At 44.2% G+C, this 20356-nt stretch overlaps 1 protein-coding gene and 1 pseudogene across 12 annotated transcripts in view; one reads left to right on the top strand and one right to left on the bottom strand.

Annotated features, from left to right (window-relative positions):
- Positions 1-1352: 1352 nt before the first annotated feature.
- CDH1 (cadherin 1) overlaps positions 1353-20356 on the bottom strand; it is a 97881-nt gene continuing 78877 nt past the window's right edge. For 6 of the 12 annotated variants that reach the window (XM_023755977.1, XM_023755981.1, XM_023755983.1 and 3 more), the window contains 12 exons: positions 20176-20331; positions 19291-19435; positions 17504-17679; positions 17110-17238; positions 15606-15785; positions 14375-14619; positions 11571-11716; positions 8093-8317; positions 7544-7774; positions 5675-5805; positions 4645-4788; positions 1353-3594 (listed from right to left, as the gene is read on the bottom strand). In XM_023755977.1, coding sequence (XP_023611745.1) covers positions 3385-3594; positions 4645-4788; positions 5675-5805; positions 7544-7774; positions 8093-8317; positions 11571-11716; positions 14375-14619; positions 15606-15785; positions 17110-17238; positions 17504-17679; positions 19291-19435; positions 20176-20331 — 2118 coding nt within the window. In that variant the 3' untranslated portion in view covers positions 1353-3384. Of the gene's footprint in view, positions 3595-4644; positions 4789-5673; positions 5806-6312; positions 6409-7543; positions 7775-8092; positions 8318-11570; positions 11717-14374; positions 14620-15605; positions 15786-17109; positions 17239-17503; positions 17680-17830; positions 17989-18996; positions 19023-19290; positions 19436-20175; positions 20332-20356 lie in introns of those variants that run through there. The other 6 variants (XM_023755985.1, XM_023755986.1, XM_023755979.1 and 3 more) reach the window with 6 other exon arrangements.
- On the top strand, positions 3674-3786 carry LOC111826535 (annotated as a pseudogene).

Raw genomic sequence — 20356 nt, 5'->3', positions numbered from 1 at the left:
AAGAACATGGACGTGAGAGCACAACATGGATCCACTGCCTCCTGCATGCCCGCTACCAGGGATCAAGCTCACAACTGGGGTATGTGCCCTTGACCAGGAATCAAACCAGCAACCGCCTGGTGCAGAGGATGATGCCCAGCCCACTGAGCCACACCAGCCAGGGCAGGATTTTTCTCCTTTTTAAGGCCGAATAATATTCCATGTTATGTGTATGCCACCTTTTATTTAATATACTCATTCACTGATGGACATCTGGGTTGTTTCCACCTTTTGACTGTTGTGAATAATGCAGTGAACACAGGCGCAGTTGTTGTGAACATTTTTCGCGTTTGCTTTTGCGTTCTGTTGATATGCTTTTTTCTCAAATTGTTACTTTCCAGACAGCATTAACACTTTACCCCTAGATTCATCATTTGTCTCCTAAGAATAAGGATTGTCCTAGTGAACAATGTCACCATTATTAAACCCCTGTTAATGTATAGAATACAACTTAACTGTACACCTAAAAATAATAAAATGTTATATATAGTTTACAATTTAAAAATTTTAAGAGTAGTTTAAAAAGTTATACCCCTCCAGCAGGGAAAAGTCAAAGGCCTATCCCAGGATTTCTCAGAAGCACCATTGCCATTTGGGGCCTGATCATTCTTTGTTTGCGGGGCTGTATTGTGCATTGCAGGATGTTTAGCAGCTTCCCTGGCCTTGACTTGACATTAGCAGCACCTCCCCAGTCATGACAACCAAAACATATCCAGAAATTGCCAAATATCTCCTGGGGGAGGGGGCCACCATCTACCCTGTTAGAGAACCTCTGGTCTATATTAACTTTGCTGACTGAATGAATGTTGTTTGAAGCTCTACTTCTTACCCTCAGCTCAGCCCAGTCCTCTCTCATTGCCAAAGGAATTGTATTGGTTTTACAACATGCACATGAATAGATGTTTTTCTTTTTATAATTTTGGACCTTTTAAAAATATATTTTTATTGATTTCAGAGAGGAAGTGGGAGGGAGAGATACAAACATCAATGATGAGAATCATTGATCGGCTGCCTCCTGCATGCCCCCTACTGGCGATCAGGCCCGCAGCCCTTGACCAGAATCGAACCCGGGACCCTTCCGTCTACAGGCCGACGCGCTATCCACTGAGCCAAATCAGCGAGGGCACGAAGAGATGTTTTTCAAATAAAGTGACCTTGAAAATGCAGTTTCTCTTCCACTTTGTGCACAACAGAAAAACAAAGCTCTGGAGAGGTCATCTGAATATAAAGCTCCTTTCTCCATGTTTAGACTGAGGTCATCTATCATTTGTGTTGCCTGGAATTGTGGTGCAATCAAATAAAACAAGTTTGACAATGATTTAACAAAATTCTTTAATAAAATTTATAAAAATGAATATTTAGGAATGCATTTTATCAGCCTGAATTGTTTCTCCATCCCCAAAGAAAATAGAAATTATCAGCACCCGCACACATATACACTCAAAACTATAGTGACTGTCTATACAGAACTACATTAGAGTTTAAATTGCTTAAAAAATCAAGACAGATTCTGACTCTTATCAGGCAGGTTCGGAGGTCCGGAGCGTCCAGCTCACAACCGGAGATTCACAAGTCTGTAGCCAATGGCGGATCGTCATCTAGAACAGGGGCCCTCCAGACCCTTGGAGGTCCAGAAAGGGATGGGACCACAGAGTGACCAGGAGGAAACAGAGAATGAACGAATAGTCTGTTACTTTCCCAGGATTGGTGGTAGATCTGTCCAAGAGAGCGGCCCCGACCTCCATCCAGCTCTCCCAGAAGGCGAGAAAGAAACTCAGGCCCCGTCTGTCCAGTCTGTCCACCTGAGAGACCATAGATACAGCAGACCTCCAGCCTCCGCACCTGGGGCCTCTCGCCAAGACCCTGCAGCCCTGCCAGCTCCCACCAAATCCCCCGATTCCATGCGAGCCCATCAGCATTAAGACATTACATGGAGGCCAGTGGAGCTGCAGGCTGGTGACAGCTTCCTCCCTTCCTCCTGCTGAGAAGCCCACGTGAGGTCTGAGGTTTTATTATTAAATGTTTTAATGAATTTCATTTTATGTAGTTTTTATCCCATAATAATTTCATTATTACTCATAATAAAATTCTGAAGAAAAAAAAAATCAAGACAATTCCAAGAAGTGGTTGCAGGGATGATTTTTTTCCTTCGAAAAACAGTTGATGGACAGTAAGCAATTTTCTGTGGTTGTCAAATGTTTTTGATAGTCTCAACTAAAAGAATATCTCAATCGAGGTTCTCCTTACCCCCCAGGAAAAAAATTGGAGTTCCTAATATTCTGTTTTCTCGGATTTGGGGGCATGTGTGTCCAGATCAGCCACTACTTCCTGTGGACATCAACAGAGGCAAGCACTTGGGGATTCTATGGACCATGGTCTTGAGATCTGGGTAGGAAACACATGTTGAGATTCTTCCCATTTTTTCCAGAATTTTCAGGGCTAGAGGTAAAGCCATGTCCACCATTCTCAGCCTCAGTTTGCTAAATCGCCAGGCTCCGCGACAATTCCTCCTGCCATCTCCAAGCCCACTTCTCATGTTCTCCATCAGCTGTGAAAAGCCATCTTCTCTCTTTGGCTGCCACACTTTCGGCACTGTTCCGAGTCTCCAAGTACATCGGTCTCTTTTAAGTTTTTGTGATGAACATAAAAAGTTAAGTGGCACCTGAAAACTCATTGCTGTTTCTGATCAAGGCTCCTTGTTTAGAACCAAAGCACCCCCATAAGGACATTCACATAACAAACATTCTGACTCAGAACAAGTAAATGGGTAGATGTCCATTTTAAGTTACACACTTAAGAGATGAAAAAAGAAAACTGTTTAAGACCTGAAGAGTATACAATACCCAGTCACAATATGGTCAGACTAAGACACAGCCTCGTACCCTAAAAGGGCCCCATAGTTTCTGCCTCACAGGAGTCCTGTCTGGGGTAACGTAGATTGAGGAGTGAGAGTGGATACTGGAACATGGGACACCCGAGCAGTGATAGGATAAAAAAAAATTAAAAATTAAATTTTATGTATATAAAAACAATAGGGCATTCAACCCTACCCCTTCCTTTTAAAAATGAGACAACGCCCTTAAAAAAAAATCTGCAAGTTGCAAGCTTGTAAAGAGTGATGAGAGAAAGAGAGGACTCAAGGAATAAGTCAAAATCTTTCTAACACACAGATTAGATCTACAAAGTGGAAATTATAACTACCCTAGTGGCATCACTGATCAGCCTCTCTTCCCCAGATATTCATCTCACATAAGGGGAGCTGAAAGACCTCCAGAAAAATTATTCCTACATTTCCCAGCACACGGGTATAGGGACCCATCTCTCTCCTCATCTGCCTTGAGTCCCCTAATCATCCACGCCACCTCCATACATATCGGCCAGCTTCTTGAAGCGATTGCCCCATTCGTTCAGGTAGTCATAGTCCTGGTCTCGGTCTGACTCCGAGGAGTTCAGGGAGCTCAGACTAGCAGCTTCGGAACCACTTCCTTCGTAATCAAACACGAGCAGAGAGTCGTAAGGGGGAGCCGTGGGGTCGCTGTCGGCCGCCTTCAAGTTCTAAAGAAGGAGGAAGAAAACAGGATCTTTCAATGAAAGGAGCCACACACCTGACATCTTAGGCAAGATGCCTTCTCCTACCCCCTGGCAATGGGCAAGGAGACACCTGATTGGTGGTGTTGCTCTTATATCAATCAGGGGCAGAGCAGACATGCAGTCCTTAGTTCATCCTAGTCAGCCGTGGGCAAACTACAGCCCGCGGGCCGGGTCCGGCCGTTTGAAATGAATAAAACTAAAAAAAAAAAAAAAAAAAAGACCGTACCCTTTTATGTAATGATGTTTACTTTGAATTTATATTAGTTCACACAAACACTCCATCCATGCTTTTGTTCTGGCCCTCCGGTCCAGTTTAAGAACCCATTGTGGCCCTCGAGTCAAAAAGTTTGCCCACCCCTGTCCTAGCTTGATGCCTGTCTTGGTGGCCAGAGCTGTTTCATGCTTGAGGCACATTAAAAATAAATAAATAGGCACATTAAAAAATAAATAAATAAATAAATAAAAAATAAAAGATGCCTTCTCTTGATGCCTCAAGCAAAGTGGACCGCATGACAATGCAACCATCACCCTGTAGAACCCCGGTAGCAATCAACACCAGGTAAATTTATACAAACTGCGCCGAAGACAGACATGACATGTTGTTAATGAAAACAAAGTTAAGGGGAAATATGCAGAATATTTTTCCCCCTAAAAATGAAAACGGTAAGTTCTTTGTAAGGAGGGAAGATAGAAGCACCAATCGACCTGGATGGACAGATGCCACCCAGAAACCAAACAGGATCTACTCTGTATCTCTTTCGTTTCATTTCTAATTCTATTCAGTCTTTTCAAGTAATTCTTGGTGTTGCCATATGGACTTCGAAGTTCACTAAGATCCATTCGAAATGGTATTTCTGAAATTCAGATGAGACACACAAAAATAGGGCTCAGGGATCATGAAAGATGACAATGTGGCGAAGGAAAGAATCTAGACTCTCTCCAACTTTGGACACAAAGGCTCCTTTCTAAGTTTAGAGATGGGTTGTGCCTTGGCTTTTGACTTTGCCGACTTACTTCATCAATGAAGTTTCCAATTTCATCGGGATTGGCAGGGCGGGGCCGATACTGGGGCATAGTCAGGAGGGTTGGCGCCACATCATTGCGAGTCACTTCCGGCCGAGCATCCAGGCCCCTGTGCAACTGGCTCAGGTCAAAGTCCTTTGGAGAAAAAGGTAAACGTATAACAAAGAGTAAATCAGAAACAGGGTTCTGTTTGGTTTACAGGTTATGGTACTGGCTAATGCCTTCACTGCCAACCATAGATTTACAGGCATGTGCCAGTGTAAGCTGAAATGGTAGTTTTCAACCAAGGAGTCTCCAAAACAGCATTGGAAGGAAATATAGCACAAAAGGATTATGAGAAACGCTTGCAGGTAGAGATGGAGATGGCTGTACCTTATTAACTTCTCACAGGGTATGATTATTAGATTATTATTCAGCAAATATTCACGCCCTTCCCACCCTCTATCAGGACTCTGTAATGGGTCTGATACTTCCCTTTCTAAAAACAGCAGACTTTTAAAACTTCTCTGGAAAAACTCCAGGAAAGGCAAGTTAAGACCGCCTCCAAATCAGGACAAATAAAGAAAACCTAAAGATTTAATATTTACAAAAAGTAAAAAAAACAAACAGCTTAGCATAGCTAAAATAACTCAAGGGGAAAAAATATGAAGCCAGATCAGCTGCTCCATGTCAAAGATAATTTGAATGAAGTTCATTTCCCGAGACTAGCAACGAGGAGAGTAGGCTCTGGAGTCAGACTGCCCGGTTCTAGTGCTTCCTAGCTGTGTGACTTTGGGCAAGTTGCTTAACTGCTCTGTGCCTCAGTTCAGTGACTTGAGGGCAGAACGGTACGCATTCAATAAATGTAAGCCATGTTGTGTGGATGACGATGGCTAGTGACAATGTCTATGTTCTTGGGCAAGGCTTTAAAAAAACATAATCTACAAAATGACACAGAGCTATTTCCAATGTCCGCCCTCTCACCATTGCTTCTTCCAAATAAACTGCCACTAAGATTTTTACCACAGTTTTTAAAACCCACCTGGTCCTCTTCTCCACCTCCTTCTTCATCATAGTAGTACACGTTGTCCCGGGTGTCATCTTCTGGGGGCAGTAAGGGCTCTTTGACCACCCGCTTCCTCCGGACAAACAGCAGCAGCAGCAGAATCAGAACTGTAAGGGGAAGACAGAGGTTAAGAAAGCCATAAGCAGCGACTGTCAGCGCACACTGCCTCGCATACCAGACGGATGGCTGTTAGGCAACCTACGTGGCGATGCTCACATCCCTGCAGGTAACATACGCATTACAGCAGACCGGGCAGTATGTGCATTCAAGTGTGGTCTTGAATTCACAACTGGATCTGAAACCAGTCGGTTATTTTCCAAAATCTGAGGGAAAGTGTTCCAAGCAGTGGACATGGTACCAGTAAAGGCCTTGCATGGTGCGATTCAGGAAGCGGAGGTCAGCGTGGCTGTAGCAGGATGAGTGAGGGGGAAAGAAGTGTTGAGGAGGTCAGAGGGGTAGCCAGGACACGTGGACCATTGGAAGGACTTTGGTTCTGAGCGAAATGATGCCACTGGAATTTTGCGAGCAGGGTGGGGCCAGCCTAAATGTGATTTGACACATGCATATTATTGTTAATCCATTATAGGGGTGGGGCATAGACTATTAAAAATCACCTGGTATATACCTTATCTTCTCTTAAGATAAAATCATCTAAGCAAGCTTTAAAAGCTGTTTAATTTCCAGGGTTTTCATCTGATCTTGGGATAGTTCTAAGATATACAATTAACATTTAATGTTTTAAAAATTTCAAACTGTTTATTGGAAATAGCTCAGACATAGAAGATACTGTGTCACAGCAAGATTCAAAGCCACAAGATAGGCTGATTACGGGCATAAAATTGATTATAGCGTTTCATAGAATGAAAGATGGCTGCTATCTTTGTTCTTGTTAGAACAAGAAGATCCCCTGGAAGAAATACCAGATTCCTCCCTGGCCGGGTAGCGCATCGTCCCCGTATGCCAAGGTTGCAGCTTTGATCCTTGGTCAGAGCACATACAAGAAGCAACTATACAAGAATGCTACTACCTGAGGGACTGGTACTACCCTGAGAAGTACTACCCAGGGGGACTGAGCACATACAAGAATGTAGAAATAAGTGGGACAACAAATCGATTTTTTTGAAACTGTAAAAACATGTGTCAACCCTAGGTGGGCTAGGGTTAGATAGTATCAGTTTTAAACACTACAGCAGAAACCGCCAAATTTCTCCCAGTATCCTTTTTCTCCTTCATTCTTTCAGTCATTGATACTCACTGTTCACCCCACACTCCACCCCTGCCCTCTGCTAAGTTTTAATCGAGCACATGGTCACCCAGTTAGAGTGGGGACTTCCAGGTGTGGCTGTGTTTGGGCCAAGGGGGTGTGAGTGAAGGTGATGTGTGCAGTTTCCAGATGTGTCCCTTCCCCTTCCTCGATCACCCCTCTAGGATGGAATGTGCGGACGTGAGCAGGTTGGCTCCGACCATGTTGATGAGGACAGCATCCCAAGGCCTTGCTGCCCTGAGTTGGTCTCAGGACCCGCCATGTCCAGCATCACGTGGGAGCTGGTTAGAAATGCTGAATCTGAGGCCCCACCCCAAACCTACTGGATCAAAACTGTCATGTTACGGAGAGACAGAGGTAAAAAAAACAAACAAAGAGGTACAGGTCATTTGTCTGCCCATGAGCTTGAGAAGTACTACCCTGATGGATTGAAAGAAGAGTAAAACAGAAGGACTGGGCCCCCTGTTGAATTAATACAACAGGTGGCCTTCCAATCTTGGACCTCTGACCTCTGAAATGTTCAGCAAGTGATAAACCTCCCCTATTTCAGAAGGCAAAGCACACTCGTCAGCTGTACTTACTTAACAAAGCAAGGATGCCTCCAAGAATCCCCAGGATGGCAGGAAGCTGCAATCCACCTTCGACAATGGGTGCGTTCCTCCTACAGCTGCTGACGGCCCCTTCGCAATCACACACATACACTTCTAAGGTGGTCACCTGGTCTTTGTTCTGGTTATCTTCCAGCCTGAGGTTTATTTTGTAGTCACCCAACTCTAAGGTTTTCTTTGGCTTCATAATGAGAGATTCATGTTCTAGAGGAAGCAACAAAAATAAATGATGGGATCAGGAGAGAAAAAAAGCTTACTGTCGAGTAAGATTATTAAGGAACTCAAGATGTTCCAAAGCTGCTTGGATTGGAGATTACTGAGCAGTATGTTCCAGAGTCAACCAGCAGGGAAAGGGGGCGTTTGGTGGCAGCCTCAAATGTAGAGGGGACAAGGAAACAAGCATCGAACGAAAGGGGTGACATCTGCAAGTTGAGAAGGGAATTCGGAAGGGAGGGTGGGGGTGGGGGTGGAGGAAGCACGAAAGTTAGAGCAAAGTTTCCAAAATGAGAGGCGAGTTCACACCTGGGTCATTGTACTCAATGGTCCAGTTGACACTTGCCCCGTGAGTTAGTTCTGCTGTGAAAGGTGATGTGTTGGGGGGAAGATCTGGGTCAATGATGTTGATGACATGAGGCTGTGGATCCCTCTGGCAGAATTCCAAAATTCGAGGTTCTGGTATAGGGGCATTGTCATTCACATCGGAGAGGACCAGGAGAAGGGTTCCAGTTCCAGTAGCAAGTGGAGAACCTAAAAAGAAATACATAGGATATACCACAGCTCAGGAACATTGATGAATCCCTATTGCCTCCCATAGACTGAACCCAAAGCTTGTCCTGGCTCTTCAGGGGTCACCTGCCCACAGAGCCTCCTATCCTGCCAATCCCAGGGCATCCTCACTCCTGGTTGGTCAGGTGTCCGACATGCGAATTCCCCATTTTGATAACAATTATTCACTTTACTAGAGGCCCGGTGCACAAATTCATGTACTGGTGGGGGCCGATCGGGTTGGGCCGGCTGGGGGAAGGGGCCACAGGTGGTAGGCTGGCTGGCCCCGCCCTCTGGTCAAACTCCAAGTCAGACTCCTGGTAGAGGGGTCAACTTGCATATTAGCCTTTTATTATATAGGATTCCTCATACCAAGATCACCCTCCTTCCTCTTCTTCACCTATCTTTATTTTTTTTTATTTTTTTTTCTTCTTCACCTATCTTTATTCATTCATTAAATTTCCACCACTCTAAGAAGTCTGCATTGCCCCCACCAGTTCTCCCTTTTCTAAACTTCTAAAATAGCTCCAAGTAGATTTTCAAAATAGATTTGGAAGCTCATACACACTTCTTTTTTAAAAAATATTTTGAGTTTTAGAGAGAGAGGAAGGAAAGGTAGAGAAAGAGAGAAGCATGGATGTGAGAGAGCAACATCGATCAGCTACCTCCTGCACGCCCCCTACCAGGGATCGAGCTCACAACCTGGGCCTGTGCCCCCACCAAAATTGAACCGGCAAGCTTTTGGTGCATGGGACAATGCCTGAGCTACACCAGCCAGGCCTTACACACTTCTGTTTGCATTTCTTTTATATCCTGATACAGTGGCTAGCATATGGTAGTAAAAAAAAAAAGTAGATACTCAAGGAATCATCATCATCATCATCATCATCTGTATTAGTATATTATAGGGGGTGGGGAATAAAACTCAGGGGACTATATCTCAAACCTGTAAATAGTTATACCTGGGTGGCAAGACTGTAGTGATTATTTTTCTTTTAGTGGTTAAAAAAAACAATAACCACATAGCATAAAATTTACCATCTTTTTAAGTGTACAGTCCAACGGTCACCTTGTTGTGAAACAGAACTTTTTCACCTTGCAAAACTGAAACTCTGTATCCATGAAACAATTCCCCGTTCCCCCTCCAGGTCCTAGTAACCACCACTCTACTTTCTGCTTCTATGAGCTTGACTTTAATCCTCATGTTAGTGGAATTATACAGTATTTGTCTTTGTGTGACGGGCTTATTTCAATTAGCGTAACGTCCTCACTGTCCATCCATGTTGCAATATGTGATCGATTTCCTTCCCTTTTAAGGTTGAATAATATTCCATTATGTGTATATTCCATTATGTGTATTTTTCTTTCATCGGTGAGATTTTTTTTTCTACTTTATCATGTGAATTTTCTTGTTTTAACAATGAGCATGTATCACATTTTTTTAAAGAAAACTTTTTTTAATGAGCTGATAGATTTTCTGATGAAACTTCATTCTTCTCGTAGACCTACACTGAGAACTACTGAGTCAAGCACAAAGTAACATTTTAAGGAATCATTTAGAATGAACATATTCTGGCCAAATTAGAAAAACAGCTATGCTCCTCCCTTCATAGACTGTCTATGAGTGCTTCTAGACTACAATGGCAGCAGAGACTGTATGGCCTACAAAACCTAAGATATTTACTTCCTGGCCTTTACAGAAAGTTTGTTGGCCCTTGGTTTAGATACCGTTCCCTCAACTCATCTCAGGCCAGGATAGGGAATTCCCATGCAGGCAGAGACAACTGGCCAGTGTGGGACTGCAGCTGAAGCCATGGGTTAGCTTTCCCTTTATGCAAAAGCATTCTGTGCCCTAGCCAGTTTTGCTCAATGGCTACAGCGTCAGACTGCGGACCAAAGGGTCCTGGGTTCGATTCCAGTCGAGGGCACGTATGTTGGTTGCAGGCTCCTCCCCAGCCTGGGCCCTGGTTGGGGCTCGTGCAGGAGGCAACCAATTGATGTGTTTCTCTCACATCGATGTTTCTGTCTTTCCCTCTCTCTTCCACTCTCCCTAAAAATCAATAGGAAAATATCCTCGGGCAAGCATTAATAACAACAAAAAAGCATTCTGCGAATAGAGCCCCTTCATGGCTGTATTTGCCTTGCCCTCTGCTTTCCAGATTATGAAGTCTGGAATTACTACCTCAGGAGGTTGAGAAATGAGAAAGGGGAAGAGAATTTAATCACAGGAAGCTAGCAGGTCTCTTTAAAAGTAATTCTGCGCCCTAGCCAGTTTGGCTCAGTGGATAGAGCATCGGCCTGCAGACTGAAGGGTCCCAGGTTCAATTCTGGTCAAGGGGACATGACCAGGTTGTGGGCTCGATCCCCAGTGGGGGCGTGTGGGAGGTGGCCGATCAATAATTCTCTCTCATCATTAATATTTCTATCTCTCTTCTCCCTCTCCCTTCCTCTCTAAAATCAATAAAAAAATGTATTTTAAAACAGTAATTCTACTTCTGAGTATCTACTTCAGGGAAATAGTTGCTCATAGAGGCATGCACAAGGATGTTTACTTCTCACTCATGTGAACAGTGAAGAACTGAAAACAACTTTCAATGATGAGAGGGAATCATTGAGTGGCCGCCTCCTTCACACCCAACACCGGGGATCAAGCCCGCAACCTGGCCATCTGCCCTGACTGGGAATCAAACTGTGACCTCCTGGTTCATAGGTTGACGTTCAACCACTGAGCCACACTGGCTGGCCAATAAAAATATTTTTAAAAAAAACACAACACACAGAAATAGTCTGGAAGGAACCACACTTAACTAATAATGAGGATGATGATAATAAAAATAATGACAGTCCTCATGGAGCATGTACTGTGTGGCAGGAACTCTCCTGGGCACTTTTTACATATAGTAACTCATTAAGTTCTGATGGGAGATTATCATTTTGTCAGATAAAGGAACTGAGGGACATAAAGGTTAGGTAATAAGTTCAAGGTCACACAGGCACTGAGCTTTAATCCTAGGATTTAAACCCAGACATCCTGGCTGCGGTGGGGAAGGAGTGGGGTTCGGGTATAGAGAAGTGGTGAAAAGGAACTTCTGCTTGGCTGAAATTATTTGCATTTTTGACAATGAGAATGGTTTTGTTAAAGAAAAAGAATGAACTCATGCTTCCAAAAGAAGGGTGGGGGGCAAAGAAGTGAGCAAGGCGAGGCAGCAAAGCCAGAGAGGAAGGGCGGCCTTACCATTGTCAGTAGCTATAATGAGGGCCGTGTATGTGCTGTTCTTCACGTGATCAACGTCCTCTCTGTCCATCTCAGCCCGGGTGGAAATGGCACCGGTGTCCGGATTAATCTCCAGCCAGTTGGCAGTATCCCGCCAAATCCGATACCTGAGAAGGCACAAGCTCTGGCTTAGAATTGGAACAGTGAATCGCATGTAGCTGATGAATTCTCAAGTTCCTCTTTGTTGATCAGTTCCAACTTCTCTACAACTTTGACTTCCATATTTTCTTTTAAAATATCATACCTATACAAAAGTTGCCAGAAAAGCGTGATAAGCTTCCATGTACCCTTCACCTAGATTCACCCGTTGTTAATATTTTGCTATATACAAAAGCTGACACACATTTACATAATGTCTTGTTTTGCTGAACTCACAAGAATATGTTGCAGACATGATGTTCCTTAACACATTGAAATATTTATGAGTAATCATCTCCAAAGAACAAAGGCATTCTCTTATATAACCAACAATGTGATTTTCAATTTCAGAAAATATAACCTTTGATAAAATACTATTAATAAACATATGGTACACATTCAAATTGTCAATTTCCCCCAAACTGTCCTTACTCTACACAGGTGGATGGTGTGTCCTTGGTGCATCTCATTAGGAGGTACATGGTGTCTGTTTATCCTTTTATTGATGTTCCCTTTGATCACCTGGATAAAGGAGGGGCCAACAGGCTTCTTCCCAGTAAAGGTAAATGTTTCCTCTTCGCAATCAACCTATAGTCTGAGGGGAGATCATCTGAGAATATCCTGTTCAACTAACTTTCCTCCCATAGATTTAGCAACTGTGGATAATTCCTGCCTGAATAATGAGTACTATGATCCTTATGTATTTTTCAAAGCAAACCCTTTCAGAGTTTGTCACCACTCAGCATCCCCACCATTAGCATTTGGAGATTTGGTGACTTGGGGGTGGGCCGCTATAGTGGCATTTAAAAAAAATATATATTTTTATTGATTTCAGAAAGGAAAGGAGAGGAAGAGAGAGATAGAACCATCAATGATGAGAGAGGATCATTGATTGGTTGTGTCCTGCATGCCCTCTACTGGGGACTGAGCCCACAACCCAGGCATGTGCCCTGATCGGGAATCAAACCGTGATCTTCATTCCCTGTAATTCTTCAAAATCGGACCCTAAGACTTGATTAGATTCTGTTTCAACTTTTGTTTTCTCCAAAAACGATTTCTTAAGTGGCGCTGGGCACGTGCTGTCGTATCCCACCAAGTGGCACATCAAAGTGAGTTGTCATTGCTTTTTTAGTAAATGTTAAAATTAATCAAAGATGTGGGTGCTATCGGCCTGGTTCCTTCATTTTAAAATTCCCCATCATCCTTGAGCTAATAATGCTCTCGGCCTCTAAGATCACTGACCAGACCCTCCACACAGCTCATCCCGTGCAGTGTGCACGTGGTTTAAAGGTATTTACAAGCCCTCTCATTCAGGATACAAGTAACACTTCTGTAAAAAACTCACACTTAAACTCTTTCCATCTGCTTCTTTTAAGTTTCATAAGTCACATGCCCGGAGGCTAAAACATAAATACCGTCCACAACAATAACACACTCAATTACCAAACAAACCTGACTCTCCTCTGGATTTTTAATGTATTTTTTTATTTTTCAAATATATTTTTATTGTTTTCAGAGAGGAAGAGAGAGGTAGAAACATCAACGATGAGAGAGAACCATTGATTGGCTGCCTTCTGCATGTCCCACACTAGGAATTTAGCCTGCAACCTAGGCATGTGCCCTGACCGGGAATTGAACTGTGACCTCCTGGTTCATAGGTTGACTCTCAACCACTGAGCCATGCTGGCTGGGCTTGCATAACATTTTTATAAATAGTACAGAGGTTCTGACAGATTCCTCTAAAGTAGGTATTAACAAGTAGAAATCTAGCTCTCTGAGAAGAGGAAGTGAATACAACAGAGGAAAGGCCTCCATTACCCCCTGGAAACCACACTTACTAACAAGACACATGTGTGTCATATTTGGGTTTGTGTTTTAATAGTTTTTCCTAGTCAAACCCAGCTCTCAAAAGTTTAGAATACTGTTGCTGTTGGTTTGTGCGTATTTTCAGTATCTGTGGCTGTAATTTACTCCATAGAGGTGCCTTCAAGTTTAAAGAGAACAATAAACTACTTATACACAACTAGAGGCCTGGTGCACAAAATTTGTGCACGGGGGCCTCAGCCCGGCCTGCACCCTCTCCAATCCGGGACCTCTTGGGGGATGTCTGGCATCCCTCTCGCAATCCAGAACCGCTGGCTCCTAACCGCTCACCTGCCTGCCTGCTTGATTGCCTCTAACCCCTCTACCTGCCTGCCTGATCGCCTCTAACCACCTCTGCCTGCCTGCCTGCCTGCCTGATCACCTCTAATTGCCTCTGCCTACCTGATCGCCCCTAACTGCCTCTGCCTTGACCCCGCCACTGTGGCTTTGTATGGAAGGACATCCGGTCTATCCGGCCAAATTAGCTTATTACCCTTTTATTAGTACAGATACCATATATGTAAATTAAAACCACATTCCTACTATACTACATGAACTCAAAGAGAGGAAGCACGGTAATCCTAGAATGGCTAGCTATAGAGGGAAGGGGAAAAGGTGTGGGGAATGGAAATAAAAAGGAAATTTTAAAAATAACAATTAAGAGAAGGGTCTTGCACAGACCAATGATGATAAAATGTTATAAATTAAGTATTTTATATACATGCACCCAGTTGCTCCAAGTCAGTTGCAAAATCCACACTTACGTTATCTTCTGGTCCATGAACTTGTCCGGATCCTGGGCAGTATATGATGTGATTTCCTGTCCCACTGGAAAGTCTTCGGGCACCTCCACTCTCTTTTGGGGAGGCATGAAGATGGGGGCTTCGTTCACATCCATCACATCCACAGTGACCGTGGCTGTGGAAGTAGACAGAGCGACGGCAAAGTCGATGGCATTCTTCACTGTCACGTAGAGAATGTACTGCTGCTTGGCCTCAAAATCTAAGCCCTAAAAAAAAAGTTTTAAAAATGTTATATTAGTAGAAAAAAAACAACAACACTTAACTATTGCTTTTGGTTAGCAATGTACCAGTGATCCTCAACTCTGGCTGCATTTAAATAGAGACCCCCCCCCCCCAACCCCTCCGCAGAAGAAGAAGAAAGATGAACTCATGAAATCTCCAACAGCAAGCTTCAGTTAACAAACACTCATACCCTGTCTGACATGCTGTCCATGTAATAGCAGGTGGACAGAAGATCCTGTGTGACTGGGAAACTGAACCTCTAGGCCTTAGGTATGTTTCCATACCTAAGAAAGCAGGAAAACCGGCTTACCTCACATTTAATAATAATTATTATTTAAGAATAATAATTATTTTTTAATAATTTTAAAATTCACTCATGCCCGGCCAGCATGGCTCAGTGGTTAAGCGTCAACCCATGCACCAAGAGATTGCCTGTTCAATTCCTGGTCAGGGCACATGCCCAGGTTGGGAGCTGGATCCCAGAGAGGGACATGTGGGAGGCAGCCAGTCAATTTCTCTCTCTCATCAATGTTTCTCTCACTTTCTCTCTCCTTTCCCTTCCTCTCTTTCTAAAATCATTTTTTTTAAATCACTCAACTTCTTATTTTCAAGTTTCCAAGACATCTTTCAATCACAGTCATATCTGACCCACTTCTGAAATAATTCAGGAAAATAGCAGAGACCAATAAACCATTTTTGCTCTCATTTGCAAAATGGATGGTAGGCAAATGCTTCAAGGAAAGAGCCTATTAAAACAGATGGTACTTCCTCTTCAATTTTAGGAGCTTCCTGCCTTCTCACAGGAGCCTGAAGAGTCACTGCAAACCCCAAATGGTCCACAGAAACTGGGAAAGCCAGCCACCTCTACCCCGAGAATACCATGTTAATTTACTGAGAAGGCACCAGGGACAAGGGAGTAGGCAGCTAGCTGGGCTGTCAGTTTCTGCATCTTGCCAAGCACCATACAAACCTTAACCGTTTTCAAAATGCCATCGTTGGTTACTGGGTCTGTGGTGACATTAAAATGGCCGTCGTTATTTATTACAGTGTACACGGCGTCCCACGCCAGGGTTCTGGGGAGGTCAGCATCAGTCACTTTGAGCGTAGCGATGACGGCATCAGCCTCGTTCTCAGGAACCTGCCCCTGGTACTGCAGAACAAGGGAGAAGAGGGGTCACATATGACATCCTGAGACACGACAGTGAAACCAGGCACGACAGTGAAACCAGGTCTCAGGGGGTTGACTCAACCAGAAGGGCCCTTCTTTCCTGTCGGTGGATCAGCTAGCACTTGGGAGTACCTAAAGCAGCTTTCCAAGGCCCTGGCTATCCGGGCCCCTCAGCAGACTCTGGCTCAGTTGTTGAGTTAAGAATTCTAAAACTCTAAACTTAGTCTACAAGGTCCTGCAGGACCCACCTCATTTGGCTCGCTGCACTGTTTTGCAGTTCTTGCTATGCATCAAGCTCCCTCTTGATTCAGGGCATTTTGCCTAGGCTGATCCTTCTGGTTGCAACACTTCCATCCTCCCCTGTCCCACACTTGCCAACCTCCTTTCGGGTCTTAGTATAACTGTTACTCACTGGCACAATGTCTAGGTGAGGGTGGCAGACACTGCTAATTGCCTACTGAATATCCAGTCTCCCTTCGTCACTTAAGGTAATGTTGGAGGCAGCAATGTTCCCAAATAAAATACTCTATTTTGAGTCTTCCTTGGCAGACAGCAGTCGTTAATGAGATGTAAACAAACTTTGTGGGATGGATCTTCCCAGAAATAAGAGGACTTAACTTAGCAGCAATGCCTTTTGCACTCCTTGCCCTTGCCTCCCTCCTGGGCCACAAGGTGACACAGAGGATGAAAGTCATGCCCCAAGACAAAGCAGGCTTGGTCTCTGTTGACAGAATGGACTATCTACCTCTGGATTTTTTGTGACACAAAAGAAAAAGTCAACCCGATTTGTTTAAACCCCAAGAGTCGAGTCTCTGTTACTAACCATTGAGCGGATTTCTAATTAATACAATAAGATTTAAGGTTCTTTTGTGGGGCTTAGTCCCTTCTCCTGCACCGCATTTAATATAATTGCACACAATCATCCGTTTAAGTTGTCTAACATCTCCCTAGATAGACTATCAACTTCATGAGAATGGCATCTTGGTCTGCCGTGTTGGTGATAATATCTCCAGGGTCTAACATAGTGCCTGGTATAAATTCAGAAAATGTTTGTTCAATGAATAACTAGAACCTGGTAAGATTTGCTACCAAGATGCGCAACACAAGGACATGGCTTCAATAGATGCTTTTTGTCACTTCACAAAATTCTGCCAATAGGCACCAGATAAAGACCTCAGCCACCCCAATCTGCTTGCTTCTTAAAGTTCACTAGTCTGGGGAAAGCTTTCCAAGGGCTTCACGCAGGAGCAGTTGTAAAGCGACCAAGGACCTTTCTTTGGAAGCCATCAAGGAGTTGCAGAATTACCGTGGTTGGGTCAAATTCCGGAGGGTTGTCGTTGATGTCAAGGACCGTGATCACAGCTTTCGCAGTTGTGCTTAAGCCGTCACCTTGAAGGTCAGCAGCTTCAATCACCAGAGAGTAGCTGGGAAACTTCTGCAGAGATCGAACACACCCAAGTTAGGAACCACAGCCACATCAGCCCAGCCCATAGCTTAGACACAGATATTTTATCATCTGCTTAAATGCCGGCCTAGCAGCCTGTCCCCTAGGCACAAAACTTCTGCACACATGTTTAGATGCAAAGCTCAGACCATGACCATGTAAGTGACAACTGGCCTCAGCAGAGTTTTAAGGTGTCCATGGATTTAGCTAATGTGCATTTGCCCACAACACCCTCTGGATCTCTTCCCCCACTAACCTCACGGTCCAGCCCGGTAGTGAGCACACTGATGACTCCTGTGTCCTTGTTGATGGTGAACATTTGCTCATGAGGCTGATTAGGCTCTTGGCTGATGATCTTGTAAGCGATGGCAGCGTTGTAGGTGTTCACTTCATCATCCGCGTCCGTGGCTGAGACCTGCATCACGGAGGTTCCTGGAAGCATCGAAGGAGAGGGAGACAGTCAAGCTGCACTTCAGGGTCTGGTCAGTACTGCTCAACTCAACTCTGTACAGAGCCATGAAGGCGGGGCCCCGGGAAACACTGTGTCACAGGGCTTCTGATTGCTAATTTCCAAATTTCTTACCAAGGTGCTACCAGAGGAAGAAAGCCTTCCCCCAAATGAGCGGTGTTCCAAGAACTCAGTTTTCCCAGCAAATATTTTGGGTGGAGGTGGATGTGAGGAGGAGATGGGAAATAGGGTGAGGGTTAAACTAAAACATTTTGCCACGTCTCTTATACTGAGTGAACAGCCTGAAAAATAGGAAAAATCCCAAGATTTCAGCAACTGGCTTCTAGGCCACAGCTTCAACTGAGAGAATGGATCCTTTGAGATTATTGCCTTCAAGGTGCGAGAAAATATTTAAAACACATGTTACTAATAGGACTACTTGTAGGACATCTAAATAGCTCTAAAAGTTTATAGGAAAAAGGTATATAGCCCAAGGGAATAAAAGTGCAAATGACTTGAATAGACAAGTCGTCAAGGAGAAACTCAAGCCTGTCTGGTATGGTTCAGTGGCTGAGCGTAGATCCAAGAACCAAGAAGTTGTCGGTTCAATTCCTGGTTCCGGCATATGCCTAGGGTTGGGGCTTGGTCCCCAGTGTGGGGTGTGCAGGAGGTAGCTAATCGATGATGTTTCTCTCTCATCAATGTTTCTTGCTTTTTTTTTTTAAAATATATTTTTATTGATTTTTTACAGAGAGGAAGGGAGAGGGATAGAGAGTTAGAAACATCGATGACAGAGGAACATCGATCAGCTGCCTCCTGCACACTCCCCACTGGGGATGTGCCCGCAACCAAGGTACATGCCCTTGACCAGAATCGAACCTGGGACCCTTGAGTCCGCAGGCCGACGCTCTATCCACTGAGCCAAACCGGTCAGGGCTCATCAATGTTTCTATCTCTCAATCCCTCTCCCCTTTTCTCTCTCTAAAAAAAAAAATTCAATAAAAAGATTTAAAAAAAGAAGAAACTCAAATGGCCAACAAACATAAGATGCTTAGCCTGTTAATAATCAGAGAAATGCAATTTTAAACTGTACTGAGAAATCATTACACATTGACTAAAGCTAAAAAGTCTAATAATTCCAGGATATACATTGCTGATGGAAGTGCAAATTAATTTGACCACCTAGGAAAACAGTTTATCACCATGTAGAAAAGTAGGCAAAACTAACAAGATTTTATCTAGAGGCAAATACACACATGGTAGAAGACAAATTAAAAACAAACAAGCAAGGGAATAATTACCACAAAGAACAGGGCAGTGTCTACCTCTAAGGGAAGGAGAAAAGAATGTGATCAGGAAAATTATATGAAAGGTTCATACTACTGTTTAGTGAAGGAAGGTTGTGTTTAAATCCCTCTGATTTTATACACATTTTTAAAGGTAGAGTGCTACATGCATACACACACACACACACACACACACACACGCTTTCAAAGAAGTTATGTCCACAAGAAGGGCCTGACCCAAGCGCCAGCCCCAACACACTGGGGTCCAGAGAACCTAAGCATCTTCCTGGATATCTGGCTCCTCCTTACCTGGGAGAGCACCTTCCGGGACAGACCCCTCAAAGACCGCCTGGATGAACTCAGGCCTGTTGTCATTCTGATCTGTCACTGTGATCACAATCTCCATTGGATCCTCAATTGCATTCCCGTTGGAAGACACAGCGTGAGAGAGGAGCTGCAAGAGCCAAGGGAGGGTTACTTCAGCCCCAAGGAGAAAAAAGTGAGAGAAGTGGCCCGACCAGAGAGTGGGCTCCACATGGTGTCCCCTCCTTCCCACTCTGAGACCCGAGTGCACGGACACCTGCAGCAGAGCCCTTTGCTCACACACATGCCGCTGCTCCAGTGAGGCCAGCACACTGGCTGAGAGCATGACATGTGAAGACCTGAGGGCTGGAGAACACACCCACCAGGTCAGAGCTCCCATTCCCTGAACGAAGGCTAGGCAGTCAGGCCCAGCAGATAAAGGGGGAAGCCTAACACTCTGACTTCTTCCAAGCAGGGTGAAATTAGCCCTGGCCACTCCAGTCTAGTGTGTCCTCCTGATTTTTCTGCATTTGGCATCAATACATTACTTCCCAGTTGCCCTCAGCTCACTCTGCTCCTGGGCCCAGAAATGGTTTTTGCTCTCCAACATCATCACTGGCCTCTACTTTTAGCTCCAATAGGCTGATATCTTGGGTCCAAAGTTATGCATGATGCATAAGGACTCTCCCCGCTTTATTCCTAACAACAAAAATAATTTAGCAACCCCCATATCCAGGTTCTCCAGTCATTTCTCTTTATCAATAGGTCGCAAAGTGGCAAATTAAGCCCCTCATACATCCAGAGTCTCAAATCTAGGGATCCTAATCAGTTGACCAAACAATTTGGGAAAGATGGGACCCCATCATTAATAAGCGCCTAAGAGATACTCACTATGTACTTGGCAATTGCTTCTCTATCCAGAGGCTGCGTCACCATGAGCCATCCTGTCTCCCTTTCAATAATAAACACACCAACGGGGGGCGCGTCAGCTCCTTGGCCAGTGATGCTGTAGAAAACCTGTGTCTCTTTGTCTTTGTTAGACTTGATCTGGAGACAAAACAGACACAGAATT

This window comes from Myotis lucifugus, unplaced genomic scaffold, assembly GCF_000147115.1.
Source record: "Myotis lucifugus unplaced genomic scaffold, Myoluc2.0 scaffold_88, whole genome shotgun sequence".
In the NCBI taxonomy this organism is placed as follows: domain Eukaryota; kingdom Metazoa; phylum Chordata; class Mammalia; order Chiroptera; family Vespertilionidae; genus Myotis; species Myotis lucifugus.
Note: the sequence above shows the minus strand (reverse complement) of the source record. Positions and strands in the feature narration are given on the sequence as shown.